Here is a 10060-nt window from a genome sequence, read left to right as displayed (position 1 = left end):
TAAATCAGAGCACATTTGAGTACAAAATATTAATGTATTACTGTATTTACACTGGGACTTGGTGAGACTGTATTAGGAGTATTGTGTAGAGTTGATCTTCTTACTCAAAAACAAGGATATGCATGAGGGAGTGCTATGACATTTCACCAGACTGGCTCCTGGGAGTGAGTTTCCGACAGGAGAAACTAAGTAGATATATGTGTACTTAGTAGAATTTAGAAGAATGAAAGATGATTTCATTAAACTTACAAAAAAATCTTACAGGGTTGTGCAGGTTAGATGCCAGAGAGGATATTTCCTCAAGCTAAGGAGTCTGGAACACGGTTGCTTGGATTTCCAGCATCTGCAGATTTTCTCTTGTTTGTGATTGGAACCGGGGTCACGGTCTCATGTAAAGGCTCAAAGTGTGCCATTTAGGAGGAAAATGTTATTTACGTAGAGGGTGTTGAATTTTTGGAATTCTCGAACCTACTCCTACTCATAATTCCCAAATTCTTATGACATGTTCTTTAAAATTTTTAGGGGGTATTCTTTATCAATATTGAGAAAATAGAGTAATTTATCTCACTGCTGTGTGTGCCACCTTGTTGTTCATGAATAGTCCGTCGTCTATTAACAGCATTGAAACAGATTTTATTGTTTTTGAACTACAAATGCATCTGTGTTGTAACATTTAGGTTTCACTGTTGGCAGCTCTGGTGGGGGAAAAAAAGCATAATCGCAAAAATCGCGAAAACGACTTTAAACATAGTGTGAAGTAAATCAGAGCTGTAAAAGAAATCTGACTTTGAAAGCTCCACAGGCGGAACAAGTGATGATCAGTGAAAAATGTTCAGTATTTACTGCAATGATGATCGCAGGTTACATTTATTCCAGAGCCGGGGCACCGCCGCGTCTCAGCCTGCTTGACAACTTTGCACAGCGTACCGTGCCCTGCCTGCGGGTCCCTGCACCGGATCCGACGCTCGGACACTCGGCCCTCGGACGCATCCCATGCCGGACTCCCCGCCGAGCTGCCGATCGGCGCGCGGACACGCCGTGACGTCACCGCGCGCGGTGGCCCGGGCGTTTTGTTTGAGCGGAACGCGAGGCGCTGTCAGAGGAACGGTCGTGTCGCGCTCGCGCGTGGCCGGGGACGAGCGGCGGAGCCGGGAGCGATAACTGGCCTCTGTCTCCTTCCGCCCCCCCTTCCTCCCGAGTCTCGCCGCACTCTGCCGGCATGTTAGTGGGCAGCCGCTGCTGCGCTTTGCGTTCGGGGGCACCTGTCTCGCTGTACCCGCAGGCATTTCCTGCTGCCGGCGTGAGAGCGGCCGCCTGAGAGCCCCCCTCCCTTTCCCCCACCCCCAGCAAAAGTCCGTGCGTACATTTCGGAAGTAGCAGACGTTAGGTAGGCCCGGGGCCGGGGTTGGGGGGGAGTCAAGGGGAGCTGGTTCGTCGACCACTTGCCGCTGACAGCGAACCATGATGAAGACCGAAGCTTCTGCAGAGAGATCGAGCCTCCGCAGCTCCTCTCCGCACCGCAACGCTTACAGGACCGATTTCCAGGCACTCAGAACCACCTTCAGCAAAGCTGGCAGCGGCGGAGGTCTGACTGGGGCATCGGCGACGGCCGGGGGCGACTCCGAGGTGAAGGAAGGGTCCGAGAACCCGCCGACGTCCCCGCCGCAACGGATGCACCAGCAATTGCGGGGAAGGAAATACGGCTCCAACGTTAACCGAATCAAGAACATGCTGTTCATGCAGATGGGTATGGGTTCCGGCGAGGAGAACGCGGCTCCTGCCCGCATCAGAGGCGGCAGAGGGGCTCCCCCGTCTCCCCACCGCCGAGTTCGAGCCCGGGACGTGGCGCAGGTTGCCCCCGGTGCTCGAGTCAAGCTGACTGCCGAGGTGTGCGACCGGACGAGCCGAGTGGACTCTCGGCGAGAAGGTCCGGCGACCGGCTCCAAATTTTCCGAGACCCGTAAACTCTTCGAACAGAGCGCCCGAGTGTCGGCAACAGCCCCCCAGCCAAGCTCGCCTAAGAGGGAGAGGAAATGTTCTCAGGACCAGCTGCTGGACGAGCAGCAAGGGGCCCAGAACCTCCGCAGCGATAGAGGTAGCACTGATTCATTGGACAGCACCCACCCCAGGACAGAGACTCGGTTACCTGCTGTCAGTTGCCCACTTACTGCTCCTTCCCAGAGCACCGGACAACAAACATTGGCAGCTGGTAGAAGCTTTACAACTGGATACAATGGCTTTGTCTCAAATGCTTCGTCTAAAACACTTGAACTGCAAGAGCAGGGGCAGCAACAGCAGGTGTCTTTCAAATCTCCTTCTGTACAGAGCCAACATGGGATCGATTTTGCAAACCAGGATGCTACAGGTTCGCCTCGGAAAAGTGTGAAGCATGAACACATCTCGAGCCAAGTGGCACTTCCTTCCGAGGTTGTGAAATCCGCCTCTTTTAGCCAGACCAGCGCGGTGAAGGCAACGCAGATTGAATCTGGGATCCGCGAATGCTTAGAAAATCACGACCAACATCTAGACGGAGGATCAACCGGGGATTTCGGGAAGCACTTAGATAGTGGTGCTAGCGTGAAGCACCCCGATTCTCCTCAACGCAATGCTTTTGTAGCCGAAATATTGTCGGATGCGAGAGGTTCTACAGCAAGTGAAAATTCCTCTGAGGAGAGCACAGCTGAACGATCAACTGAGAAAGGCGTCGGGAGTGAGTGTTCCAGATACAAATCTATCATTCAGAGTACGCAAAATGAAGGGTGCAGTGTGGAATCCGGAGATGACACAGGTTGGGACCAAGCTTATGAGGATTCAGAGGAACAATTGGATAGCGATGAAAATAATTATGAACCCATTTTGGAATGTACAGAAGTAACAGGATTGTCAGATGAAGATAATATACCTGCCAAAAGGAAAATTAAATTCAGCACTGATCCCATTAAAGTAAGTGAATCATTAATCCAAGCATTGGGATGGCTAAACGCGTTATAGACATTATGAAGAAAATTAAAATTTTAGTTAAGCACTTATAAATGTAAATAACGAAACTTCAGAAAGAATTTGTAGAATGCCTATTATTTAACCACATCTATGGGTGTAAATTACATGGTTTGATTTGTGTACAGTTGCACGGAGAATTGTAAAGAAAAATATTGCCATAGTTTGGGTTATTTTATTGAGAAATGAAACACTTTTGTATGTCTATTTCACAAGCAAAATAAATTGCTTGCCGGTCAGTGGCTCTAGATGGAGTTTATGATGCTCAGATAGATGTTCATATTTTTAAAGAAGATAACAGATAATGGGTGAATTGCGGGATCCAAACCCACAGTCTTTTCAGAAAAATGCTAGGCCTGGATTTGATCATGATTTACTTGTTTCACAAGTAGAATTAATTTGATTGCAGTTTTTGTAAGGTAATTCCTGAAGTCTCACTGAATAGATAGCTTTTTCAGTTGCAAATCTACATGCTTGGTTGTGTTTTGTTTTCAGCACAAACTTTGAAGGATAGAGCAATGGGTCAATAATGTTGGCAATCCTTTTTTAAATACAGAGTGGAGTGATAGACTGTTTAAAAAACAGAGAAAGGCAATTAAAATGTTGGCAATTCTTTTTTATGTTTATGTGAGGAGGATAAGTTACATCCTCTGGTATAGTGAACTGCATTACTGAATTTCAGTGACTGTAATTTCAATGCGGTTCTATAGGCAAGAAGAGCATACCTGGTTTTTCTTTTTTAACCAAGAAGGGCTAGTTAAAAAGTTATTCCCATGCTACTCAGCCGCTTCCATATAAAATTCAATTGAATATCCTGCGTACTGGTCTCCTGGTGTGTGCTCTGTAGTTTCCCTCATAACTAATAAAACAACACAAAATTCTTGCTTTCCTATTTGAGCAGTTTGATCCATTTCATCCCAAGTGCATGATGTAGCAAAGGATTTGCTACAAGCTAAACAAATAAAATGTCATAAGAATATTAAAATAATATGAACCCCCTAATAAGCATTTGTAAATGAAATGAAAATTTCTATAGCACTGCATAGCAATGTGACCTAAAACTTGCCAAAAAGAGAATCAAGGGCATTCTAAATACAGTGGTTCTTGATTATTAGTAAATATCAACAAAGCTAATGGTAAACTTTCAATCCTAAATAATACCTACATGAATTAACAAATTATTAAAAATCACATTATACTGTAGTGACTGCTGAACTTTTTTGATAAAAGGCGATCAAAAGCTTGTCCATAGGGTGAAGTTTTTTTTTGTCAGGCCTTGAAATGGTGAGGTGTTCAGTTCTGGGTGATAATTTTAGGTGATATAGATGAATGGAGGCATGGCTTTGTGTGGCAGGACAGAGGGAAGCACAAAACATTATATTCAAAGCAGTGACTAGATGTAGGCTGGAGAGTATTAAAGATAAGAGAGAGTAGGGCATACTTTGTATGCCTCTATTACATCTCCCCTCATCTTCCTATGCTAAGGGGAAAAAAAATTCAAACCTATTTGATCTTTCCCTATAACTCTGTTCCTCAAATCCTGGCAACATCCATGTAAATTTTCTCTGTACTCTTTCAATCTTATTGAGATCTTTCTATGGGTGGTGTAGGTGACCAGAACTGCACACAATATACCAAATTTGACCTCACCAAAATCTTGTACAACTTCAACATAACATCCCAACTCCTGTTCTCAGTACTTAGATTTATGATGGTCCATGTGCGAAAAGCTTCCTCTGTTCTACTGCACGTCTCAGTGCTGTACCATTTACTGTGTAAGCCTTACCCTGGTGTCCTCGCAAAATGCAACACCTCACACTTGCCTGCCTGAGAGCAGGCTATTCTGGACTGGGTTTTGAGCAATGAGGAAGGGTTAATTAGCAATCTTGTCGTGAGAGGCCCCTTGGGTAAGAGTGACCATAATATGGTGGAATTCTTCATTAAGATGGAGAGTGACATAGTTAATTCAGAAACAAAGGTTCTGAACTTAAAGAGGGGTAACTTTGAAGGTATGAGACGTGAATTATCTAAGATAGACTGGCAAATGACACTTAAAGGATTGACGGTGGATATGCAATGGCAAGCATTTACAGGTTGCATGGATGAACTACAACAATTGTTCATCCCAGTTTGGCAAAAGAATAAATCAAGGAAGGTAGTGCACCCGTGGCTGACAAGGGAAATTAGGGATAGTATCAATTCCAAAGAAGAAGCATACAAATTAGCCAGAGAAAGTGGCTCACCTGAGGACTGGGAGAAACTCAGAGTTCAGCAGAGGAGGACAAAGGGCTTAATTAGGAAGGGGAAAAAAGATTATGAGAGAAAACTGGCATGGAACATAAAAACTGACTGTAAAAGCTTTTATAGATATGTAAAAAGGAAAAGACTGGTAAAGACAAATGTAGGTCCCCTACAGACAGAAACAGGTGAATTGATTATGGGGAGCAAGGACATGGCAGACCAATTGAATAATTACTTTGGTTCTGTCTTCACTAAGGAGGACATAAATAATCTTCCAGAAATAGTAGGGGACAGAGGGTCCAGTGAGATGGAGGAACTGAGCGAAATACATGTTAGTAGGGAAGTGGTGTTAGGTAAATTGAAGGGATTGAAGGCAGATAAATCCCCAGGGCCAGATGGTCTGCATCCTAGAGGGCTTAAGGAAGTAGCCCAAGAAATAGTGGATGCATTAGTGATAATTTTTCAAAACTCATTAGATTCTGGACTAGTTCCTGAGGATTGGAGGGTGGCTAATGTAACCCCACTTTTTAAAATAGGAGGGAGAGAGAAACCGGGGAATTATAGACCGGTTAGCCTAACGTCGGTGGTGGGGAAACTGCTGGAGTCAGTTATCAAAGATGTGATAACAGCACATTTGGAAAGCGGTGAAATGATCGGACAAAGTCAGCATGGATTTGTGAAAGGAAAATCATGTCTGACGAATCTCATAGAACTTTTTGAGGATGTAACTAGTAGAGTGGATAGGGGAGAACCAGTGGATGTGGTATATTTGGATTTTCAAAAGGCTTTTGACAAGGTCCCACACAGGAGATTAGTGTGCAAACTTAAAGCACACGGTATTGGGGGTAAGGTATTGATGTGGATGGAGAATTGGTTAGCAGACAGGAAGCAAAGAGTGGGAATAAATGGGACCTTTTCAGAATGCCAGGCGGTGACTAGAGGGGTACCTCAAGGCTCAGTGCTGGGACTGCAGTTGTTTACAAAATATATTAATGACTTGGATGAGGGAATTAAATGCAGCATCTCCAAGTTTGCGGATGACACGAAGCTGGGTGGCAGTGTTAGCTGTGAGGAGGATGCTAAGAGGATGCAGGGTGACTTGGATAGGTTGGGTGAGTGGGCAAATTCATGGCAGATGCAATTTAATGTGGATAAATGTGAAGTTATCCACTTTGGTGGCAAAAATAGGAAAACAGATTATTATCTGAATGGTGGCCAATTAGGAAAAGGGGAGGTGCAACGAGACCTGGGTGTCATTATACACCAGTCATTGAAAGTGGGCATGCAGGTACAGCAGGCGGTGAAAAAGGCGAACGGTATGCTGGCATTTATAGCGAGAGGATTCGAGTACAGGAGCAGGGAGGTACTACTGCAGTTGTACAAGGCCTTGGTGAGACCACACCTGGAGTATTGTGTGCAGTTTTGGTCCCCTAATCTGAGGAAAGACATCCTTGCCATAGAGGGAGTACAAAGAAGGTTCACCAGATTGATTCCTGGGATAGCAGGACTTTCATATGAAGAAAGACTGGATGAACTGGGCTTGTACTCGTTGGAATTTAGAAGATTGAGGGGGGATCTGATTGAAACGTATAAAATCCTAAAGGGATTGGACAGGCTAGATGCAGGAAGATTGTTCCCGATATTGGGGAAGTCCAGAACGAGGGGTCACAGTTTGAGGATAAAGGGGAAGCCTTTTAGGACCGAGATTAGGAAAGACTTCTTCACACAGAGAGTGGTGAATCTGTGGAATTCTCTGCCACAGGAAACTGTTGAGGCCAGTTCATTGGCTATATTTAAGAGGGAGTTAGATATGGCCTTTGTGGCTACGGGGATCAGGGGGTATGGAGGGAAGGCTGGTACAGGGTTCTGAGCTGGATGATCAGCCATGATCATAATAAATGGCGGTGCAGGCTTGAAGGGCCGAATGACCTACTCCTGCACCTATTTTCTATGTTTCTATGTTTCTATGTTAAACTCCATCTGCTATTTTTTAGCCCATTTTTCCTGCTGGTCCAGTTCCTGCTGCAAGTTTTGATAGCTGCCTTTGCTGTACACCAGGTCCTCAATCTTGGTGTCATCTCCAAATTTGCTGATCCGGTTTACCACAATTTGCTTCAAGATAGCAAGTACCTTCTGTTCTGTAATCTGGATATGGTTCACCGCTGTTTTGCCTTAGTTCTGAAGACATTGTGTCCATCTCCCCAGTAAATACAAATGAAAAAAAAAATTCCACTTCAGATCTCCCCATCTCTTTTGGCTCCATGCATAAACGATCATGCTGATCTTCAAGTGGACCAATTTTGTCCCTTGCTATCCTTTTGCGGTTAATAGATCAATAGGAGCTCTTGGGATTCTCCTTCGCTTTGTCTGCCAGAGCAACCACATTCATTCTCTTAAGCCCTCCTGATTTCCCTCTTAAGTGATCTCTTGCATTTCTTATACTCCTCAGCACCTCATTTCTTCATCGCTGCCTATACCTGTTATCATCTCCTTTCTCTTCTTAACGAGTGCCTCAGTATCCCTAAATCTGTTAGCCTTTTATTCTAACAGGAACAGACAAACTCTTTATTCAATATTTCACTTTTGAAGGCCTCCCACTTACCAAGCATCTCTTTGCCAGAAAGCAACCTATCCCAATCCACACCTGCAGATCCTTTCTGATGTCATCAAAGTTGGTCTTTCTCCAACTTAGTACCTCAGCCTGAGGACCAGTTACTTGGATGCCTGGTTATTTGGAGTCCTTACGCAAGTCAAGTATAAAGTAATGGATAACACCCATTTTTAAGTAGACCACTTTAAAGTTTTGCTCTTCTTTTTCACGAGGCCATTATATTTGATTGCACGTGACATTTGGAGAGCAATTAAGCAGTAAAGTATGTACTGGAAAGGCCTGCTCAGGTTGCATTGAGAGTTGTTGGTGAGGCTGTTATTGTTTAACTGAAGGATATAAACATACCCACAGCTTTCTTGACACAAAATGAATTAGTAGATTAGTTCTTGTACAGTGAAATAAAATTGATATTCAGAGGGTATGAGAAACTTGGCTTCTTTGTGTGTGGTGGACTTGGGATTATTATTGTGATTCATATAATGATCATGACACAGTTTCTTCATTCCTGAAATCAGTGTGGGGTCTTCTATGAATAGTCTCCAATTGCATATATCCCTCAAGCAGAAAACCCAAAACTATTTGAAACACTCCAGGAAAAAAACTGTCTGTAGACATCCCTACATCTGTACAACATCTCTTCTGCAGCGAAGGTCAGCAACAAATTTGTCTGTCTTATCATTTGATATCTCCTCTTACCAGTTTTGTTTACTCTGCAGCTTTCCTATCCTTTCTAGCAAAGGTAACCTCAACATTTCCCTCTATACTACATTGATCGTATTTTTCCTACTCACTTCCAGTACTTTATATTGTCCTTACAATTTGCTTTCACACCTTTCATTGCTTGGTCTGAAACTGTGGCTCTAATATACATGGTCCCACTGCCTGCGTTAATAGTTGAAGCACTGGCATTGTACTATGTTAGCTCAACTTTGTGTTCCGTAGTTTTTCTGTGCTCATGTACTTAATACCAAAACCCTGAGATGGCAGGGCAATAGTTTTAAATTGGATAGGTAAAAAGCTGGGTACAATGCGTAAATTTGTTTTGGAAGAAGATGCTGATTTAAAAAAAAAAGGAATTTATTTTCACGGTTTATATTCTTGTTCTTGATATTAATTGTTCTTATAAGCTTAAAATTTTTATACAGTTTTGTGCAATAAAGGGGAAGAATAGAATGAGATTATGTGTGGTGCTTGATAGAGCAAATTATTAGCATATTTGTTTAAAATATAATTCTTAGCGAGTTCCATGAAAGCATTTTCTTAGTTATTTTCCCTGAAAATCTGTTTTGCGTGACCTGTTCAGCAAGCACGAGGAAATCTGCAGATTCTGGAATTTCAAACAACACACATAAAAGTTGCTGGTGAATGCAGCAGGCCAGGCAGCATCTCTAGGAAGAGGTGCAGTCGACGTTTTGGGCCCAGACCCTTCGTCAGGACTAACTGAAAGAAAAGCTAGTAAGAGATTTGAGAGGGGGAGGGGGAGGTCCGAAATGATAGGAGAAGACAGCAGGGGGAGGGATGGAGCCAAGAGCTGGACAGTTGATTGGCAAAAGGGATATGAGAGGATCATGGGGCAGGAGGCCAAGGGAAAAAGAAAAGAGGGAGGGGGGGACCCAAAGGATGGGCAAGGGGTATAGTGAGGGGGACAGAGGGAGAAAAAGAAGAGAGGGAAAAAGAATGTGTATATAAATAAATAAATACCGGATGGGGTACGAGGGGGAGGTGGGGCATTAGCGGAAGTATGAGAAGTCAATGTTCATGCCATCAGGTTGGAGGCTACCCAGACGGAATATAAGGTGTTCAGCAAGTGTTATATTGGTTCACTAATTTTCAACTGGCTCTATTCAGTGGAATGATTAAAGTATGTTAGACATATCACAATTGAAATTTTCAGAATGCTTGAGCTGCACAGGGACCTTTGGAGTTGTATGGCACCTCTTTTTAAAAAAAATACACAACACTGGTGAGACATGGCTTTTCACTCTCAAAACCATTATGAAATGAAAGCGATTTTGTGATGTACTCTGGTCCCAGACCACTGAGAGCTTTAAGAACAAGTATTTTACAAAGCGAGCTAAGTTTATCAAGAATTTTACCTCTTTTGGCTTTGGGATTAACTATAAGTATTTCAGTTTCATCTTGATTTAATTTTAGGAAATTATTGTTCATCCATTTGTTTATTGTAGTCATACCAGAAGTCAGAGAAAAGAT

At 43.5% G+C, this 10060-nt stretch overlaps 1 protein-coding gene across 3 annotated transcripts in view; it reads left to right on the top strand.

Moving 5' to 3' along the window:
* Window positions 1-1073: 1073 nt before the first annotated feature.
* The window catches only part of ppp1r9a (protein phosphatase 1, regulatory subunit 9A), a 262073-nt gene continuing 253086 nt past the window's right edge, over window positions 1074-10060 (top strand). For all 3 annotated transcript variants that reach the window (XM_063043820.1, XM_063043819.1, XM_063043818.1), the window contains exon 1: window positions 1074-2943. In XM_063043820.1, coding sequence (XP_062899890.1) covers window positions 1462-2943 — 1482 coding nt within the window. In that variant the 5' untranslated portion in view covers window positions 1074-1461. The remainder of the gene's footprint in view (window positions 2944-10060) is intronic.

The sequence above is a fragment of the Mobula hypostoma genome, chromosome 3 (genome assembly GCF_963921235.1).
Source record: "Mobula hypostoma chromosome 3, sMobHyp1.1, whole genome shotgun sequence".
Lineage (NCBI taxonomy): Eukaryota > Metazoa > Chordata > Chondrichthyes > Myliobatiformes > Myliobatidae > Mobula > Mobula hypostoma.
The sequence above is the reverse complement of the archived record's forward strand: the minus strand, read 5'-3'. Positions and strand labels throughout refer to the sequence as shown.